The sequence below is a fragment of the Sardina pilchardus genome, chromosome 2, assembly GCF_963854185.1.
Source record: "Sardina pilchardus chromosome 2, fSarPil1.1, whole genome shotgun sequence".
Classification (NCBI taxonomy): domain Eukaryota; kingdom Metazoa; phylum Chordata; class Actinopteri; order Clupeiformes; family Clupeidae; genus Sardina; species Sardina pilchardus.
The window spans coordinates 18895238-18916350 of record NC_084995.1 but is presented as its reverse complement, the minus strand read 5'-3'; the positions used below and the strand labels follow the sequence as shown (position 1 = coordinate 18916350).

At 42.9% G+C, this 21113-nt stretch overlaps 3 protein-coding genes across 5 annotated transcripts; 1 reads left to right on the top strand and 2 right to left on the bottom strand.

The window, feature by feature from the left end:
- Positions 1-2522: 2522 nt before the first annotated feature.
- Positions 2523-5727, bottom strand: ing2 (inhibitor of growth family, member 2). The gene is made up of 2 exons (XM_062520661.1): positions 5436-5727; positions 2523-4039 (listed from the first exon to the last, which is right to left on the bottom strand). The coding sequence occupies exons 1-2, from the start codon at positions 5572-5574 to the stop codon at positions 3222-3224; spliced, it is 957 nt and encodes a 318-aa protein (XP_062376645.1). The 5' UTR covers positions 5575-5727; the 3' UTR covers positions 2523-3221.
- Positions 5728-6052: 325 nt separating this feature from the next.
- Positions 6053-15937, bottom strand: LOC134065647 (coiled-coil domain-containing protein 149-B-like). 3 transcript variants are annotated; one of them, XM_062520620.1, is made up of 13 exons: positions 15757-15937; positions 15058-15219; positions 14877-14915; positions 14320-14427; positions 13870-13986; positions 13393-13565; positions 12937-13009; positions 12673-12760; positions 12404-12551; positions 11030-11106; positions 10782-10814; positions 10291-10386; positions 6053-7853 (listed from the first exon to the last, which is right to left on the bottom strand). In XM_062520620.1, exons 1-13 carry the CDS (start codon positions 15817-15819, stop codon positions 7165-7167), a joined length of 1866 nt encoding a protein of 621 aa, XP_062376604.1. In that variant the 5' UTR covers positions 15820-15937; the 3' UTR covers positions 6053-7164. The 3 variants fall into 3 exon arrangements, with proteins under 3 accessions (XP_062376604.1, XP_062376621.1, XP_062376612.1); XM_062520637.1 differs by having other exon boundaries at positions 12973-13009; XM_062520628.1 differs by lacking the exon at positions 10782-10814.
- Positions 15938-16032: 95 nt separating this feature from the next.
- On the top strand, positions 16033-20297 carry qdprb.1 (quinoid dihydropteridine reductase b, tandem duplicate 1). Its single transcript, XM_062520649.1, has 7 exons — positions 16033-16371; positions 16695-16787; positions 16879-16975; positions 17583-17723; positions 18205-18313; positions 18484-18567; positions 19235-20297. The coding sequence occupies exons 1-7, from the start codon at positions 16279-16281 to the stop codon at positions 19332-19334; spliced, it is 717 nt and encodes a 238-aa protein (XP_062376633.1). The 5' UTR covers positions 16033-16278; the 3' UTR covers positions 19335-20297.
- Positions 20298-21113: the final 816 nt, after the last annotated feature.

Here is a 21113-nt window from a genome sequence, read left to right as displayed (position 1 = left end):
AATAAATTGTTGGGTAAAGAACTCATAAATGTGTAATGACACTTACAGTGTCCTCCAAAAGTATTGGAACATGCTTAAAGTTAAATATAAAATCATCTTTTGGAAATTGATCTTAATGCCTTAAATGAAAAAATGAGGAGATATTCAACCTTTAAGGGCATCAATTTTCTTTGTGAATAAATAAATGTTTTCCTTAAAATACAGGGGTCATAAGTATTGGAAAGCCCATGTGAAATTCCCATAGAGGATTTTTATTTTTGTTTTTAAAGGCCAGTTATTTCATGGATCTAGGACACTATGCACCCTGATAAAGTCCTTTGGAATTAAAATAACCCCACATCAACACTATACCCTTCACCATACTAAGAGATTGGCATGCTTTTATGTCAGTTACTAGCTGTAGCTGGTTTGAATTGCATTGCTAATACAGCTTGAATATTTCCTCATTTTTTCATTTAAGGCATTAAGATCAATTTCCAAAAGATGATTTTATATTTAACTATCAGCATGTGTTCCAATACTTTTGGAGGGCACTGTAATACAGATCATATTGAGCACTAGACATACACATGTTATGTATAAATGGTGACCACATGTTACCTAAAATAAAGTTAGATAGAGACAGAATAGTCACACACACACACACACACATACTTTACCTATTTCCAACAAATATAGAAAAATGTGTTTTTAATATATTATCAAAAGTTATTATATCATTGCATGCCTCTATTTGACTTGGCACAGCATTCATGTATGTAAATGCAGACTTGTAAAATAGTGACATCTGCTGGTCATAGTGGCATTCAGATTTTACACACAACCAGTCTACACTAAACAGCATTGTCAGCCTGACTTACTACTCTTCATGTTTATCATTTTGTTTGGCAAAATGAATGGTAACAACAACAATAGTAATAATAATAATAATAATAATAATAATAATGAGGACTATCCGATGTGCCTTTGATGTTCCTCCACATTTCCACTTAAAATCTTTGTAAAAGGTGAAATGTGAAATGGATCTCTAACTAATAACATTTTAGTCTACTTAATCTAACAATTTGGTCAGACAAACCTTTCTCACCTTTATATTTATGTCCTTGTTCTGCCCCAAGCTTCATTATTAAATGTGCGGTCTATCACAAAGGAAATTATCAATCAACTATAACCAAAGTTAAACAACCAAGATTTTACCAATTTAGGTTACATGATGTAGATTAGGTCACAAATGTTTTGAGGTAGCTGTAGGGCTGTGCCATTTTGTATTGTCTATCATATATTGTGATAATTGCTAGATTGCTATATGGATGATGATAAAGTTCCACAATGTTTTTGCATTTGTACAGGGTTAGAAAACAGCATCGTCACTCATCAACCAGGAGAGAATTAATTATATTTATATTGCCATTTAGGACAAGTGTACATATTTTTTCAAATGTCGTAAGATAAATATTTGTATATGTGGTTAGGTTATATCTAGGTTACTGTATTCGTTGAATTCACAGAAAAGGGAATATTGTAATGTGTTAAAGTGATATCATAGACATTACCTACATCATGATATGAAATTTTGGTCATTGCACGGCTCTACTTTGGAGCAAGCAACTCTAAGGAACTGCACGGTGAAAATACACTGGAAGAATGTTTAAAAAGCCTTCCACATCCTTCACTCCATGTTCTGAAGTCCTTAACATCCTCATGACAGTCAAGTTGACCTGTGGCTTGGCAATGGACAGAGAATACATGTTGCAGAAGGATAAAGATAGAAGGACAGGGCTCCTTAGAGAACACGTACCACAGCACATGGTCCACACTTCTCAACCCATTCCCCACACTGCAGTGCATCCATCAGGGGAGTAGATACAGCCTTATTTCCACCACCTTGGGTGGAGGTGCATGTGAGGCTCTGTCTGTACAAGACGTTTCCCTTGCAAATAAACCCTGCACCTAAACATCTTGGAGAAAATCATGGCTTGACCACTGTTCAGAGCGCTCACTTGCTATCAACACTGACAGTCCATGCGGACTCAGTTGAAGATGTATGATACCAGTGTTTTCAGAGGGAGAAACACTGAACATTATGCACTTTTGGGCACAGCCATGTAATTACATTCACATTATATAGACTGTTAATTTAGCAGACTCTTATCCAAAGCAACTTGCGTCAATTGTACTACAAGGGCTGCGGTCACCAGAGCAATTCGGAGCTAAGTCCTTGCTCAAGGATAACATGAATTGAAACCACAAGTTTCCAGGCTACTGCATGCTTACCCAGCTCCTTAGCCACTATGCTACCAATTAAGCTACCGCCCCCCAATTGAGAATGTAACACACAGTTGGAAAATAAGTCAGATTCCCTGTTTGACACTTGACTCATCAAAAATCTCTTCCGTGGCTTCAGTATGATGAGCCTAACTCTGTCAACATCTTATACAACTCTATGGATGTTATGGTATTTGAAAGGGCATTTTCGAAGTAGGTCAAAGCACATGCAATTCAGATACAGACCAGACGTTAGGGACAATACGAGCACAGGTTTATTAAATACACCAAGCTTAAAAAAATCTCTTACAAACAATCACACAAAATATGTAACAGTGGAACTGAATTGTCTGGAAGACACGGAGAGGGTGAAAAGTATTCCACTTCCTAAATGAGATGAAACGACATTAAGAGCCAGAACCTAGTGTAAATCTACTTAAACCTTGTGCATAATCCAAAAAGGCTTGTCAAATCTTGAACCCTCGTCATAACACTGTAGGTTCCCGTCTGTTAGGGGGACCCGTGTGTGAGGCGGAACACCTAAGGGCATTCTAAAAATCTGTGCCAAGTTAAGTGAGGGGGGTGGGGGACATATACTCTCACGTAATCTCTGAAATAGAATCTTGGTGGCAGTATTTCTAGCTTCTGTTTCCTCTTGGTCCTTCTGACGGTTAAATAAGGAGGTCACCTGATTTACCAGCTACACTATACATCCCAAAAGTGTGTTGTGTCAGCACCTGTTTGAAAACCTTTGGCAAAACACAGCAGCCGAGTCCTCAAAGGTAAAGCCTCAGCTTCTCTGCGATAGGTCCATAAGCTTGACGGCACAGTCCACTTCAGTGCTCTCTCAAATGTGATTGTGTGAACTGCGATACTGTTACATCAAGTAACTCACCCCCATTCGAATCCCCCACCCCACTCACAGCTAAACATACAAACCTCTTTCACTGAAGGCACTACCTTGACCGGCGATCTTTTTTAGGCTTGTCAGTGCTTTTGTCCATGGTCTTTTCATTGTCGCCTCTGCACTTGGGGCAATACCACTTGCCCTTGGGCTTGTAGGTGAGTCCAACACAGGTGAAATGGAACCACTCGATGGGGCACTGCTCGTTGTCACAGCCGATCATCTCCCCATAGGAGACCTGCTCGCACAGACAGTAGGTGGGCTCGTTGGGGTCGATGGCGAACTCCACGGGCGAGGCCTCGCGCTCCTGCTTGGCCTTGGAGCGCTTCTTCTTCTTCACCGACTTGGACTTCTTCTCCCGCGGCGGGGCGGGCACCTCCTCGGCCGGGTCCTCCAGCGCCCCGTTGGCGCCGTGGCACGAGTCGCGGCTCTCGCTGTTGCGCTGGCGCCGCGGCCTGCGGGCCGATCGCTCGGGCAGGGAGCCTGCCGACGACACCGTCGCCACCGCACTGCTGGCACCACCTCCGCTGGTGCTGGTGCTGCTGACGCCACCTCCTCCTCCTCCTCCTCCTCCTCCTCCTCCACCTCCTCCACTACCACCACCACCAGCTCCAGCCACCTCGTGCCGGATCTTCTCCCCTGGGGAGCGCTCCTCGATGGGGTCGGTGAAGCAGTGTGTGTGAGAGTCCATTTGGCGCGAGCGGTTCTCCACCAGCTCCAGCATCTGGGTCACCACATGGATCTTCTCGTCCCCAAGCTCCTGGCTGCTGATGAGGGCTCGCTGCAGCTGGATCTGAAGGCGCTTGCGCTGACCTGCGTCTGTCTCGCGCTTGTAACGCTCGTACACATCGTCCACCTCATTCAGGACCTCTGCACGCAGGTAGGGATGGGGACAGAGAAGACAGAGGCACAACATAGACATTAATATTTGCAGGAAAAAGAGGCAAAGAAGTTTACAGTGCAAGTTGCTTGTAGACTACCTGAAAGGGGGCATTGCTACAACTATTCTGAAAGGGGTGCAAACTAAATGTGCTTCACTAACACACCTGTCCATTATCATTGCCTTTCAAAAAAGCGATCTGCAGTTGCTCATTGCGTTTTCAATTATACACTGTAGGCGCAAGGAAGACGCGTAAGACAGTGGCGTTGCCAATTGTCTGGTCCACAACGAGCAGCAGGCTAAAAATAATAACAAAATGTGCTATGCATGTTAAGTGTTACCAGTCAGCTCTCATTTCGGTTGTCCTTTAACAACCTTTCAAAGAAGCTTGTTGCATGTGCAGTGCTCAAACATATAGCTGGATACTATATGGCCATTTTTAATCCAAGAGAGTAGACCAGTGATAGCCTAGCCCCCTCACCATAATTGCTCTGTGACGTTCATTTCTAACACTCAACTCTCTGTTTGTGTCTAACAATTTAAGGAAGCAAACCGCAAAATCCTAAACATACAGATTTTTGCATGCGGGCAACAACCAGATCCTTAAAAACTACAAACTTCCTACGACGCAGCCATACCCTTCTTTTCTCTATGCCTGCTGACGTCATGAGGAAGCAAACGGTGATATATACGGGTGCAATACATGCTTCCCTTGTCAGACTGAGAACCCTGGTCGTCGAGCAGTTCTCCAGAAAGCCTGCGCATTCGCAAAACAAGATGAGCGCCGAAGGCTGGACTATTCTCGTGACCGCTGCGCTAGCAGAAGTTCAAATTCAAAACACTAGGCTATATTGATATCTGTAATATTCTACAGTAGGCTAAACAAGATTTCTTCATACAGCCATAAGTGGGCCAACATAACACACATACAGTTTCTCAAATCCAAGAACTAGCTTTGCAGTCGGTTGGGTAAACGAAGGGCAAGGTAAACGCCTATAGTAAAATCCTGAGTATTTACTTCGAAAGCTATCCGAGCTGGGGGTACAAGACGAGTTCAGTCAAAATGGCTGATCACCCGGCGTGAATATAGAGTGAAAATACCCAACATTTGTAAAAGGGCTAGTCTTCGCTGTTACTCGACAGTTCCCGACAAGACGACACATTCAAACTTGTTTTCGGTGACTTAACACGACTGCATTGTTTAGTCGATTATGAGACGTCGATGGCTAAATAAATAAGTTTGCAAACGACAAGGGAAAGCATCTCATCGTTTGACATAATGCAATCTGATCGAAAGATGTTGAATATAAGGGCTAATGACCAAATAATTGCAGCAGAACCGATGCGTTATGGCAAAATGAAACACAAACATTCGTTGTTACATACCTTGATACTTTGTGTCGATTTCCCAAAGCAATGAAACATTCCGCTGTATGTCCAAAGGGAGAGACTCAACACATTCAAGGTAATCTTCAACATAGCTGACCAGCTGGGATTTTTCCACATTTGGGTAATGCGCTAACATCGTGATAGAAATGCATCAATCAGACGGTCGATGCGTAAAGAAGTAAACAGGCTATATCTCGAAGAAAATAGTACATTCAAAGATTTCGTGTGGTGTTGCAGTGTTCTTTCCGGGCTGGCCAGTCCAACCCTCTCTATGGTTGTAATTCCTTCAAACAAAACTGTAACTACTACGCATGCGTAAATTAATGCCTTAAAAGGCCGCGATTTTGCATTTCGCGCAGCTTCCTTGAAACGGGGTTGGGCCAAAGAAACATCAAACCACTCTGTAGTGATGGCGTCACCATGACTCCTCCTTCTTTCTTTGGCGCCGTGAAATGAAATTGGTTGCAACAAAATGCTACAGTGTGAATGTGCAATCATCTAGGGTGAATTTGGGGATTTAAAACCCAGCTAAATCCAGTGTGGTATATTCCAAATAATGAAAAAGACACAATCTCAACGGAATTGTTATAAATGACTTGAAGTGTGATCATCTAGGCTTTTAAACAGAATTTATTTATGTTTTAAACACAAACGACTGAATGGCTCACTTTGGACAGTAGATTATATGCAGGCATGCATATCAGTAAATCAACAGTGTTTTTTTCACTATCCCTTCAGTCTATCAGACTCAAGAGTATGCAGTATGCACCCAGCGTTTCCATTTATACAGTGAAAAAGTACACAGGAATGTTGTGAGAGTCACTGAGAGGATGCACAAAATGTACTACTTTGACCTACACATGTGACATGACACTGAAGTCGCTGAACTTCTGAAATAGTCTACAACACCAAAGATGATACACTTGGTTCGTATTGAAGCGAGCAGCAAACAAAGACTGCATTACGAGCAGGTATACAGTTCAGTTACAGTAGGTTGATTCTCAAGTAGTATGCTTTGAGTTCATTAAAATATATGACAACATATCTCTGCTGTTGAACCATTTGAAACTTCTGACATATTTTGATACAATCAACAGCACCAGCTCCTTCATCAAGGAACATGGTCTATTATCAACAGTTTTGATGCTCTAGTCTTCTGCTACTAGCTGCATTCATACATAGTGGCATACAACAGTAGTGGCTTTTGTGTGTGTTTCTCATTTGTTCCACCCAATCCAATCAGCAGCCCCGTTTTGAGATTACGTTAACATAACCTGCATCTACTGTAGATGCCCAGCAGCATAAGTCTCCCATACATAACGTTAAACCTGACGCACTCCGCTTGCAATCAGCAATTCAGTATTCTGTGGAGAGTCTACTCAGGATACTGGCTGTAATTTCACTGGAAAGTTTTGGTCCTAACTGGTCAAAAGCATGCCATAGCAAAACTGGTGACACGATTCACACACTACTGGCATTACTGGAGAGAAAAGATACAACCAAAACCTCTCTTTAGGTTCGGAACGAGGTCAGTAATAGAATGGACCATGCAAAAGTTGGTGGCAGAGCGAGGCAGCTCTGTGTTTTGATGTGTTCAATAACCTTGCTCAGCGATCCATTACGACCACTGACACTGCTGACCATCTCCGTTAGTTACATTCATTTTTAAGCCTTCTAAGCCTTCCAACGTCCTCCTACCACCTCTGTGTTTGATTTAAGTGCACCCCTACGCAGTACACAAGTCTTTTTCGCTATTGTTTTCAGACATATACAGCTCTTCCTGTTCAGGCGCTGCCAGTTCCTCGTCGGCTTCCTCATGTTCATCCAGGAGTCTCGTCTGAAGCGTCTGAACTGCGCCGCCGTCGCCATCCGCTTCATCAGGAGCCGTTTTCATGGGCGACTCCTCGCCGGGCTCAAGCATCGGGGAACTGTCCTGCATGGGCATCCCGTCAGCAGCAGTGTCCTGCGGGTCGGTGTCCACGGTTACAGGTTGTTTACACGGCGATTCGGCTTCTGTGGCTGGCAATGAGGAGAAGGCGGAGAGGGAGGAGGAAGAGGAGGAGGAGGGCAAAACGAGGTCCTGCGACGGGCTGCAAAGCACGGGGACGACCTCGGGGGGCGAGGGCGAGTCCGCCTCTTCCGCCGCCGCTCCCTCAGACAGGTCGCTGAACACGCACTCGTCGGCCTCCTGCGCGCACTCCAGCTGGTCGCCCGGAGACTCGCCGTCGTCGCAGTCTCCGTCGGTCACGTCTGCGCAGCTGTGCAGGACCTCCACGTCGAGCTGCAGGTGTCCGTTGGTGCGGGCGCACAGGGAGCCCAGCAGGCGGCCGCTCTGGCCCGTGTCCATGCACGCGTCAGCGCCGTCCCCCTGCGTGGTCACACCTGCAGGACGCTCCTCTCTTCCTCTCAGGACATCTGGAAGACACAAAGAAGAGGGCACCGCAGATATTACAGTAGTGCTCTTATTCTGGGGGTTCTGTGTGAGCAGAGAAAAACAACATCCAACAAATTGCACAATGGGTCCGATCAGGAGGACAGCGCAAAACATAATTAGGCTGTATTGGTGCTTTGCTACATAAGGCCAGGGATCAAAGTGTGACTGATTCAATTTGTATGTAGCTTTTGTTGCCTGTTCCAGACTCTCAGGCATTCTCCTTTCTTCTTTACTGACTTCCAGTGGTTTCAGTGATTACTTCTGAAGCACACTTTTGTTTGACCAATGTTACAACAATGTTCAACAGTGTAACAGCTTACCAAAGATTACTAAACAGATTACGTAAGTACATAGCATAAGTAGCATTTGGTAGTTAAAATACCAGGCGGTATGGACACTCCCACATTGCTACCCCCCTCATCAATAATTTGGCTGGTTAGAAAACCAACTACACTGCCCGGCCAAGTCATCCAGGGTTCCTTCCGGTTCCTTCAGACCTCTGATGTTCGCCTACAAAAAGGACCCAAAGCGGCCATCTTTTCCCATATAAGGAGATCCAGAGTTAATTGAAGCCAACTGCCTATGGCAAGTTGCATTGTAAGATAGCTCTGGGGTAGCAAAGATCAAAGTGTGCAGTCTTCAGCTACCGAAGATCACAGTATCCACTAGACGGCAGTTGACAAAACTGTACGACAGAACATCTGCATTTCCAATGTCATCATCCCCGCTTTTTAACAAGTGCAATAATAGAAAATCCTCATGTTACTTTCCCATAGAAAAAAAATCTCAAGATACCAGATCTCCTTATTTGGGCAAAGATGGTAGCTTTTTTGTAGCCGAACTTCAGAGGTCTATTGGTCAGGACTGAGGAATGTGGCATCAAATGGAATTCAGCTGATTATCTGAACATTCTGAGTGACCAGGTTATCCCATCATGCATTCTGTCTACTCTGAAGGGCTAGTATGGAACTATGGGCATATTTCAGGATGACAATGTCAAGATTCATTTGTCTCGATTTATGAAAGAGTGTTTCAGAGAGCATGATGAGCCGTTTTCAGACACGGCCACCACTAATACTGACCGCACATCAGGTAGACTTGTAAGCACTAGCTACCATGGTGACTAACCACTCAGCCGCTTTGCGTTACCTTTGCGCACACCGCAACGGCTGCCCACCGTCAACTAGCATGTACTGTAGGCTGCTTTTGCTAGTTCAATGTGCGGATATATGGGTGCAGATAAACCAAATGTAAATAAAGCAGTGCTTGGTTAGCATTTTTACATTAGTCTTGCTCACAGTCTTACTAGTCACTAATACTAGTCTTGCATAATCTATGTCTAATCAAAAATATGTGTGATAATAAGATTTTATATCTAACTAACAAGATTTCGGATTGGTGTGCAGCAGCCTGCTGTCACTTGTGTTTTAAGGTTAATGAGTGAGGTGATTCACACAACACACTTAACACAATATCTTGCAAATATATTCTTCAATGGAAAAAACAGATGTGGTCTTGAGTTGACCATAACCCCACTGAAAGCCTTTGGAAATGTGCTAGATAAGATTTTACACAGTAGTTTGACTCCACAAAATCTCAGTGAAAACAACAGAAATAATAAATACTGTGGACAAAAATAAATGCTGTGACACTGAATAAGGTTGTCAAAACAAATGTGCAAATCTGAACAGTAATTTAAAGGTAAAGGCGGCCCAGAGTATGGGCCAGAATTCTTCTGTCTAATTGCATCAATAACACAGAGAATGTAGTCCTTGCAAAAGTTGTGGTCTTGTCTAAAAATAGCCATCAAAGGTTGACAAGTTCGAGATGTTGCAATGGATAGTTGAAACCATGAAACCATGACACTGTTAAAAGCAATGACCCCAATGAATGCATTTCCTTCAGCCTTCTTGAAGCAGTCTGTGCGTCATACGAAAAGGTAGTTACTAGGCACAAAATTAGCAGGGGAAATAAAATCTCCATAAGGTACTTGTGTTTCACTAACAACTGCACAGCTAGTCTACTGTAGGTAGTCTTTAAGCAGAAATGAGAAATACATGATACCACTAAAAGGTTGTGAAATGGTGGAACCAAACTGCTTTATTCAATTGACTCTTCTAATGCATTCTGAATCAAGTTTGTTTGCTTTCGAGTGATAGATTCATGGCAAATGAAAATAGAAAGTGGAAATCCCCAGTGTCTGAGGGCTGCAGTTACAGGGTTAGTTATGGCATACATGGCCCAATAAACAAGAACATGGGACTTTAAGGAACACATAAAACTTTCCACCAACTTTCCCATCACTTTAAAAGTAACACTTTTGGTTTTAGTAAAAGTAACAGCATATGTTTTTAGCACCAAGGAGATGTATTAAAAAAACGGAAACTTTAAAACTGGCAGACAGGACTGCCCACTGACCTGTGGAGGGTCTGCCTCTCTCGATAAGAACAGGCTGCTCGCCGTGGGATTGCAGAGGCTGAGGGTCACTCAGTATGATGGTGTCCCTTCCTCCTCCTGCCACAGCAAATCAAAGTGGTTACTATTCACACTTCCTGTGGCACCCACACAAAAACACAATGTTGTAAACTCACACAGAGGTTGTGCACACAATGGACAACACTCTAATACAACGCAAGTACAGTATAATATGGTTATGAGATGGTGCTGTTTTCATTGTGTTTCAAAGTCAAAGAGTGAGGTGATTCACACAGGGGACTACTACAGAAGGTGCCACTATGAGGACGCACTCTATAAACAATAGCGTGCAAATATATTCTTCAAATGGGGAAAAACACATTTTAATGTAGTAAACAGCTCTATAACAAAGAGTTATCACACAAAGACACTGGGTCTCAGATGTACAAACTAGAGGGAGGGAATGAAGCACAGATGGTAAAGAACAAACATACTCCCGAGTCCTATCGACACGTTGTATGTGAGTCCTTTTGACAGCAGAGGGAGAGAAAAAGATAAAGTCAATATTGAATGAAGGAAGAGCACAGTCGGGCTGTCACAATCGAAGCCAGTAGCAGCACGGTGAGAGCGACAAAAAAGGTCACTAATTATTGGAAACAGATGTCCAAGGAGATTTACGATAGTGTGTTGGTGCAGCATTTCGTGGAATGGTTTACAAGAGATTTCGTTTTGAGTTGTGTACCTGGCAGGCTCCATAGTCCAGACACCTCCAGAGTCTTCAGTTTCTTCTCCAGTTCAGCCACTCGGTTTCCCAGAATTCTGTTGAGAAAAACAGGGTGCTCCATGTTTCAGTGCATTAGTAGCGGACCCATCTACTAGCCTCTTCTAATTACCATTCACAAAAACAATACAGTATACAGTGGGTATAGTAAGTATTCACACCCATGCTAAAGTTGACTAAAAAGAGGAATATAAAATCATCTTTTGAGAATTGATTGTAATGCCTGAATTCAAAAAATGAGTAAAAATCAAACCGCTAAGGACACTAATTTTCTTGTGATTGAAGAATGTATCGTAAATAGATAAATGTTCTTCCTTAAATACAGGTTGCATAAGTATTCAACCCCTATGTTAAATTCCCATAGGAGCAGGAGGAGTTTTTATATGTTTTTATTTTTAAAGGCCAGCTATTTCATGGATCCAGGATAATATGCATCCTGATAAAGTTCCCTTGGCCTTTGGAATTAAAATAGCCCCACATCATCACATACCCTTCACCATAGATAGAGATTGGCATGGTGCTTTTTACAGTTAGCCAATTAGCCTGTTTGATGCTCATTGAGCTCAATGCAAATTAAACAGGCTAATAGGCTAACTGGAAAAAGCACCATGCCAATCTCTATCTATGGTGAAGGGTATGTGATGATGTGGGGCTATTTTAATTCCAAAGGCCAAGGGAACTTTATCAGGATGCATATTATCCTGGATCCATGAAATAGCTGGCCTTTAAAAATAAAAACATATAAAAACTCCTGCTCCTATGGGAATTTAACATAGGGGTTGAATACTTATGCAACCTGTATTTAAGGAAGAACATTTATCTATTTACGATACATTCTTCAATCACAAAGAAAATTAGTGTCCTTAGCGGTTTGATTTTTACTCATTTTTTGAATTAAGGCATTACAATCAATTCTCAAAAGATGATTTTATATTCCTCTTTTTAGTCAACTTTAGCATGGGTGTGAATACTTACTATACCCACTGTACATACTAAAATTGAGGATGATGATTGGCTTTGTTTTCACTGTATATTGCTGTGTTTAAGGTGAAACTACAACCAATTATCACCTTGCCCTTAGTACAAGTAGCCAGAGAGAATTTACAAGTTCAATTCTATTTAGTAGAATTTACAAGTTAAGTTCTATTTAGTGTTCCTGGTGTTGTTTAGGCTATTTGAGAGTTAACTATAAACTGGTCATTTCAGTGCTGATGTAATGCTTTATAATGTCATTGTAAGTCGCTTTGGACAAAAAATCCATGCCAAATTCCATAAACATAAACAGAAATGTAAACATTAATTATGCTAATGAGTGCCCACAGAGTAGACGCTCACTTGTTAGTCTGTCGCTGGTGCTGGATGACCATGTTCTTCTCATGGATGGTCTCGAGCAGTGCGGTGGCCAAAGACTTCAGGTCAGCAATGGACTGGGGAGTGACCGGCAGGCTGCAGCCATTGTCCTCAGACAGCAGCAGCTCTTGCACTGCAAACGAAACAGTGTGGGCGGGTTATTTACATATAGCTTACTGTAGTGTAGGCAACCCAATTAAAGAAGACAACATGTTGTGGAACAATATGTAAATGTATGGGCTTAGTTGTACTACCTTCTTTGGCAGAAAGGACTCCTGTGAGTGCGCTGCTGTTGTTGTTTCTGCCGTACGTTTTACAGTTCTTCCTGCTCTCTAAAGCACTCTGAAATATAAACAGTCAGTAGCATTTGCACAGCATCTGGAATGGCATGCTACTTATAATAAATGGGCAATGATAATGCACCCCTGCACTAAAACACATCAGGCTACATTTTCCTCTACACATATGACAAGAAGAAAACTAATCTAAAAATATTTTAGGATATACACTGGGATTACCTTATATTTCATGATATTACTTTTGAGTAAGTTCACCTCATCTTGAAGTTGCTTGAAGCGTTCATGTAAATACCTGGGTGGAATTAAGATAATAAATAGTGTTATTGCTTGGAGTGGGGCTGCAACAATTCAATTATTCGACTATTTTAAGGAAAATACTACAATATTTTCTGATTGCAGCTTCTTAAATTTGGATATGTTTTATCTTTGCTTACTCATCTATGAGAGTAAACTAAATATCTTAAATGTTTGGGCAAAACAAGACACTTGAGGAAATAACATTAGGCTTTGAGAAACACTGATTGTAAATTTTTTTGCCATTTTCTGGATCAAACAACTAATCGATCAATCAAGAAAATAATTGATAGATTAATGTATTATGAAAACCATCACTAGTTGTAGCCCTTAGCGTGCCCATCAAGGGAGATGAGAGAGGGAGAATAGGTAAGATTCTACCTGTTCTCCATACAGAGAGCGTCTATATCAATGATGCGTGCTTCGTGGCTGCCCAGGATGTGATTGATCTCCAGGTTGAGACGATGGGCCTTGTCCTGAAACACGTCCCTCTCCGCGCGCACGTCCTGCAGCTCATCTGTGGCCGCCTTCAGACTGTGCTCCAGCTCCTCGTTCTGAACACACAACTCTCAGTTAGAGCACAGCACTGCACAGCACAGGAGCAGATTTGTGTCCGTCTGAAATACTCAACCACGTGAACGAGGCTTGGGGTTTTCTGTGTGAACGTGAACAAGTCATAATATCAGATCTTTATCTTATTAACCCAAATGAAATGGCCAAAAGCCTAAAGCCAGGTTCAGATTGCATGCACTGCGCTCGCCGCTAGGTTGCTCTTGGTCAAGGTAATGTCCATTGACAATAATGGGTTTCGCAGCACTGCCGCTTGCACATACAATGTAAACCCGCATAATAACATACCTGTTCGCGAGCTTTCTCTAGCTGCTGAACCAGGTCCTCCCGCTCATGTGCTGGAAAATGGCGCGCTCCCACCTCCTCATCCCCTAGTCTCTGTTTGGCAATGGTCATTCTCAGCAGCTGTGAAGAGAGGAACACAGCTCCCATCATTCATTTGAACGCACTGAGATGTGTTCAATCACCAGCAGACATGGCACATTGTGTCCGACACTGGAATTCCCTGCAATTTCTGCCACATAACCAATTGTATTAATTGTCTCCAAAGTAACATTTTGTGACCCTGTGCCTGTGATCTAGATTACTGAACTATGTTTCAATAGGAATACATTGTTAGCTGAATATTTTAGCGTTAAGACATTCAATTTAAGTGTAGCATCTCCTCTGTTCACTTTGAACATACTCCAATACACTATAATGCACACTGGGAGGATGCGTGGTGGGGGATGCCGGTACCTTGTTGTCGCCCTGCACCTCAGCCAGCCGCTGCTGGAGCTCCTTCACCTCCTCCGAGAGTCTGCCGCTCCGCTCTCTGGAGTCCCTCAGCAGCTGGGCCAGGTTCACCTGGAAACAACAACATCATCAAGGTGAGTGAGTCCAAACGACAACAGAAGCGGTGGTAGTGTAGTGGCCGAGGAGCTCGGCTAACATGCAGCCGCCACAGAATTCATGGGTTCAATTTCCAACTGTGACCGTTGTGCCCTTGAGCAAGGCACTTAACGCTGAGTTGCTCCAGGAACACTGGTCCCAGCGATTGGTATCTGCAAGTAATAAATGCGTCAGCTAAAGCCTACCTTACACTGACAAGATTTGGGAAAGATTCTTGAAAGATTGTAGTCTTTTGAGTAAAGCATAAGTTAAAATTCCCAAATCTTGTAGGTGTAAGGCAGGCTTTAAAAGCATAAAATGAAATGAGACAACAATAAACTATCAGGAGTGGCTTTGTTTGACAGGCTGCATGTTCCTACTCATTTCCATAAAACACTCAAAGAATCAACAAACAGTATCTGCACCTGATTTCGCTTCTCGGGTGGCAGAGTGGGGTCACCATCCTACAAGGAGGAAAGAAAAATAAACTGATTACAAAAAGTGACAGATGATTCCATGCACATCTGATCTGAACACTTTATTGGTGTCATCATTACTGACACACACTTGTGTTCACGTGGAGACTATTACTGCAGTCACACTTACTATGAGCTCACGATATTTCTTCTTCAGGCCTTGGTGCCTTTCACGAAGCTGGTTGGCCATCAGCTTGTACTGGTCCCTTTCCTGCTGACATGTGTCCAGCTCTTTGGATAAAATCAGCAACGCCTCCTTTTTGCTCTCCAGTTTACGCTTACATACCAAGAACTGAGGACAGGAACAAGGAAGTGATGAGATTAAAGCATTTCAATGGGAGGAAAATGAAAAGGAGAGGGGGGGAGTGGCTCCACAAAGATAAGGTTATTTCTATTGTTGTATTCTCTCACATTATACACAACAAGGTACAATATTTTCCCCATACACAGCATGCAATGAATCATCACAACAACACTACTGAGAAGACCTGAATTTGTTTTGCGCAGTTTTAATCCTGATTGACATCAATGACAGCAGCTGCCTTTCAGGCAAACTGAGCTCTGTAACGTTAATCTTTCCAAACGACCCGCCCACTTTCCTGTAGAATCTGGCTGCGCTTTCACATCCACAGAATGGGCTACCTGTCTCCAGACATCGACCTTTAGCGTTAGCACAGACATTCTGTGCACCTGCCTGAACAAACCCATCAGCTTTGATAAAAACAAATGAAAAGGCTGACAATAACAGCATTATCCATGAAATTAGCTTGCGCGTCAGCGCAAATGATCTGTAACCAGGGAAGCATCACAAATCCAAATGGTGACTCACTTCGTTCACCAGTCCTTGCCAGTCACTTTCGCTTCTTCTCGAGGTGTTCATCTTTGGTTCCATTCAATGTCAACCTAATCAACACTGTCGATACTGAATGTATCAAATATAATTGAAATGCATCTTCCTGCGTAGTGAGTTGCAGTCACGAAGTGAGCGTCCTGTGCACCTATGATTTGAAGCTCTCGGTTGACCTGAGGAAATCGTCATTTCCGATTGAAATGGTCTTCCTCGTTGGTTTTCTGACGAAATGTCCCCACGCTGTTTCCGTAGGGACAGCGAATGGAGTGACATCTGAAGCAGCGACCAAATCACAATAGCGTACAGTCACGATTGTGAATAGAAACAATCTGTTTGTACACAATTTATATCCTTATTCCTTACATGCAGACACTTTATCAGACTTGGTTGCATTGGTTTGCATTTCCGTTGCTCTTTTGCATTACTTTTGAACGGAACCTCTGATTCGTTTGTGTGGGGTAGCTAGAAAGAAAGCTAGGTAGAGTAGGCTGCAGTCGAGCCATGGCAGCCGCCGAAGCGCACAGAGTCATAGTTTACGGAGGAAAAGGAGCGCTGGGTTCCAAATGCGTGGAATATTTCAGGTCCAAAAACTGGGTATGGAACTAGGCTACCATGTTACTTGTGTTGTATGTCATCAAGTTTTGTGAAGCATGACAACTTCCAAACTATTGACCCCCACCCTTTCATTGTACTGTACTCTATGAGATTTCTATTTTATGGTGTTGTTATTCCTGTGTAATTGCTGATCATATATTTCTGTCAGAGGTTGCTTTGAACAATGCACGATTTTGAGAAGCAGATCCAGGGATTAGGCAATTTGTCATTCACTTGTATGGGCCTAATGATGCTGTTTTGTGTTTAATATTCATTTCACCAATGTTTGTCATTCTCATCGCTTTTCAATGTGGACTGTAAAGTGGGTGGCGTGTGTTGACATGGCTGCCAATGACCAAGCTGACGCCAATGTGCTGGTAAACATGACCGAATCCTTCACGGAACAAGCTACTCAGGTAGTTATCAGATTCATAAAGTAAAAGGTTGAACAAGCAGAGCAATTGATAATCAACATAACCATATCTACTCCGACCTCCACCATTTTAGGTGACCAGTGATGTATCTGAGCTGCTGGGGGAACAGAAGGTGGACGCAATCCTGTGTGTGGCGGGAGGCTGGGCTGGTGGAAGCGCTAAGGCCAAAGGTTTGACAGTCTGATTTAAAGCCAACATGTCCTTTGTCCCTTTGACCTAATAAACACACTGAAAGATAGACTGTCTGCCAACCAATATTTAGACCAATATGAATGTGTCTTTCATATCAGTATAGGGGAATACTAGTATGATCAACATAGTCATACTTTGAATCAATCCGAACATTCATGGATTGATGTATCATTCATGGAAGATGGGCAGTATTTATGATACATGTATTTAGAATACGTTTTTCAAACATAAAATTTGCCCAGACTTGTGATCAGACTATTCAGGAAAATTATCTAGTGCAAGATGAGTAACATGTAGGTTGCTCACACACACACACACACACATACACACACACACACACACACACACACAGAGTACATTCCCTCTCTCACACCATCTCATCCACATGGTTATGTGCCCACCCACACGTTGCCTGTATTTGGTCAATTTTGATGAAGGAATAGATTAAATTGACACATATTTTCCAAATACAGTATTTTGGTATGGTGTGGCTACTGTATTTTGGAGTTTATTTTGATACACTTAAAATTTGATATTTCATTTTGAAATACATGTTGATATATTTTTGCCCGTCCCTGCCCTCAGTATTATACAAGAATGCTGATCTGATGTGGAAGCAGAGTGTCTGGACAACCACCATCTCCAGTCACCTGGCAACCAAGCACCTGAAAGAGGGGGGGCTGCTCACGCTCGCAGGGGCAAAGGCTGCCCTGTCTGGAACCCCAGGTAACTCCACACAGCCTCTTTTTCTTTTTCAGTGCAAATAATGGCCACTTAGTTCAAGCTGCTTGTCAGAGTCAGAGTCAGAGTGCTTGTGTGCACATCCCACCTAGGTTTAGACCAGGTGCAGGACAAAGTATACTAAAGGTTAAAAGGAAAGAGAAAGTACGCACTCCGGTGTAGCAGATTTTCTCTTTTGCTTTTACCTGGATATAAACAGAAACACGTGGGCACGTACAGAGGAAGGTAAACAAAGCACTTGCTCTGGTAGATAGATAGATAGATAGATAGATAGATAGATAGATAAGTACTTTATTCATCCCTACAGGGGAAATTCAGGTGTCCAGCAGCCTACAGTGTGTTGTCCAAACAAGCATTCACCAAGCAATACACTCATACAAACACAAGTAAAGACACAGACAATAACAAACTGTGGGATATCTATGAAGGTGATATGAAGGTGGGGAAACTCCTCTCTCCCTGGCAGGTATGCTTGGCTACGGTATGGCAAAGGCTGCGGTGCACCAGGTGTGCCAGAGTCTGGCGGCGTCAAACAGCGGTCTCCCTTCTGGCGCGGCCGCCGTCGCTATCCTGCCGTGAGTAGCCGTGACAATCACATGCTTGTTACACTGTCAACTATGGTGGCCAGCACACTGTTATTGAAACTCATCAGAAGCGGCGCTGTCTGTAGTTTTTATTCGTTGTACGACTGGTCGATCACAGCAGAACTTAACTCGGTTATGTTTTGACCTGGGACCTCATGTAGAGTTACCTTGGATACCCCAATGAACAGGAAGTTCATGCCTGATGCAGATGTCAGCGCCTGGACACCATTGGAATACATAGCAGAGTAAGTGTGTGTGTGTGTGTGTGTGTGTGTGTGTGTGTGTGTGTGTGTGTGTGTGTGTGTGTGTGTGTGTGTGTGTGTGTGTGTGTGTGTGTGTGTGTGTGTGTGTGTGTGTGTGTGTGTGTGTGTGTGTGTGTGTGTGTGAGTTTGCATAGAAGAATATTGTTGTGGTACAGTGGACCTGCTATAGCTTTAACCTTGTGTACGCTGAAGAAGTCTCGAGTCATTTTACTATTAAATTAAGCTGACTTGTTACACCGAAGTCATCACACGTTTTGTGTAGTGTTGATCTTCCCTTTAATAGCCTGTCTTTGGCATTACTGATAAAGTTCTCTGCAAATATTTTGTGAGCCCAGTGTGTCCACTAAATTGGTACTACACTCTCTTTGATAATCATGTGTTGCAAGAAATGTTGGGCATATGTTCCCTGCTATAACTATGCTATGCTAATATCCCAAAGTGGATGCAACAGCAAACTCTTTCAACCTGACATGCATGGTTGCTCCATGGAGTGTGTTCACTCAAGGTTTTCACATGTGCTGTAGACTGCCGGCCACCAGATGGCGATGTTACACTGTTCTTGTTGGGTTTAGTCTCTGTGTCAGCCACAAGGACTGTAGAATGTCATGTGCTTTTCTCATCATAGCTTTTTTGTTGTGATGTACCATAGGTTATTCTATAAGTGGACCACTGGACAAGACAGACCAGCCTCGGGCAGCCTGGTGGAACTCATCACAGAGGCTGGCAAGACAGAGGCCAAACCCCTGTGATTGTGTGTGTGTGTGTGTGTCTGTGTCTGTCTGTGAACATGTGTCTGTGTTTGTCTATGGACTATGGAGGGGCATACTACCAAACGAGGTTACTGGAGGTACCCATGCAACTTCTAATAAAGTCACTTCAGAAGCAACACATGCAAGTGTTCTTTTGAAGATCAATGGTTTCTCCTGATGGTACCGGGGTAAGCCCGTAACCTTGCTTCATAGTGTCCTCCTCAGTACCTCTGTCCAGTAGCCTTGCTTCATAAGGCTCTTCTCAGCGTCTGTCCTCTGTCCTCGACCCTCGGTCCTCCGGCTCGTTCCCACTGATCTAGATAAAGAATGATGGGGCGGCAACAATGGGATAGTCTATCCACTGTTCTTTATAGATGAGGAGAGACGTTGAGAAGAGCCTATAGTATCCCCCTCTTCACCTATGTCCAGAAACCTGGCTCTATACTTTACCTCTCTATACCTCTGTCCAGTAACCTGGCTCTGTAGTATTCGTCACTGTGCCTCTGCTTGTATTGCGCAGTCTCCTCCACCTCTGCTTGGAAAGATCTGATGTCACCAATTGAACTGTAGTCTTAAATACTGCACACTGTGGTGTACCTCAGGTTCTGACTTCCCCTGTGTAAGACTCAATCATATTTTAGATTAAACGCCAAACGTTTACATACATGTCATACACCATACATTACCATACCTTAACATAAGCACATAAGCCAGGGACATGATTTTGCTGTAGGATAAGGTTGTGTAACATTAATGATGGAATCTACAGTCAGATTAACATGACCTTTCTACAAATAGTACTTGGAACACCAGGCGTATTACTTTGTGTATAATTCCTCTTTTCACGTTTCTCTGATTATTTGTTTTATGTACTGTTGGTAAACAAGATTTGCCTTCTTACAGATAGCACTGGTTGACTGTTTTGGTCTGTTTGGTCAGAATAAAATGCCCATCACTCAGCAACTGCCTTTTTGTGCTTTTTTACTTCCTGTGATTATTATAGTATTATTCCATTGAATGATTCAGTTTTTACTGATATACTAGTCTTTAAAACAGGTTGAGAATAATGCAGAGAAACTACTATGTGAATGTGAATGAATAGGGGAGGGGGGGTCTCTCCAAAAATGACTTGGAGGAAATATCAAGATGTTATTCATTATTACTGTTTTTAAAAACATATGAAGTTTCTCTTGTTTTAATATATAAAGGCCACCATTTCTTACCAAACAAAATATCTAGGCACTCTCTCCCTGCTAATTAATTGCCGTAATGTCTTATCATAACGTGGTTATCCACAAGGGGGCAATGTTGTCCTTTTTACATGTAGTAGCCCGTAAGGCGGTTCATCTGATGAAAACAGGCAGAAAGCAGCAGGTTTGCTAATTGCAAGCCAGGTCACATTTATACATGGTTTACACATACATGTGTGTCCAGCAATCTAAGAGGCAAAATAGAGGCAAATAATTATGTAAATAATTCAGACTGCATGAGACATATTATGGCAATGAACCGAAAAGATACATAATAAGCAGATGAGTTATGTATTGAAACCATAAAATCGTTGGAACCTCCCTAGCATTCCATGAAATGTGGTGTTCTACAGGCATGGCATAAACACGCGTGTGTGTATGTTTGTGTGTGCTGGTCCTCTTAGTATGCTGCATGCGTGGTGGAGTGAGATGTCCGACATGATTTATGGCCCTGCGCTCATGGCCTGGGTTTGTGGCACGTGTGTGTGTGTGTTTGTGTGTGTGTGTGTGTGTGTGTGTTTGTTGGTGC

Excerpts from the sequence above, each read along its gene's own strand:
- qdprb.1 (XM_062520649.1), top strand. The coding sequence starts at position 16,279 with ATGGCAGCCGCCGAAGCGCACAGAGTCATAGTTTACGGAGGAAAAGGA. Across the intron at positions 16,976-17,582 it reads TGGAAGCGCTAAGGCCAAAG|TATTATACAAGAATGCTGAT; the intron begins GTTTGACAGTCT and ends CCCTGCCCTCAG. Across the intron at positions 18,568-19,234 it reads CCATTGGAATACATAGCAGA|GTTATTCTATAAGTGGACCA; the intron begins GTAAGTGTGTGT and ends GATGTACCATAG.
- ing2 (XM_062520661.1), bottom strand. The coding sequence starts at position 5,574 with ATGTTAGCGCATTACCCAAATGTGGAAAAATCCCAGCTGGTCAGCTAT. Across the intron at positions 4,040-5,435 it reads AATCGACACAAAGTATCAAG|AGGTCCTGAATGAGGTGGAC; the intron begins GTATGTAACAAC and ends ACCTGCGTGCAG.
- LOC134065647 (XM_062520620.1), bottom strand. The coding sequence starts at position 15,819 with ATGGAACCAAAGATGAACACCTCGAGAAGAAGCGAAAGTGACTGGCAA. Across the intron at positions 13,987-14,319 it reads AGGTGCAGGGCGACAACAAG|CTGCTGAGAATGACCATTGC; the intron begins GTACCGGCATCC and ends CTCTCTTCACAG. Across the intron at positions 13,566-13,869 it reads TAGAGAAAGCTCGCGAACAG|AACGAGGAGCTGGAGCACAG; the intron begins GTATGTTATTAT and ends TTGTGTGTTCAG.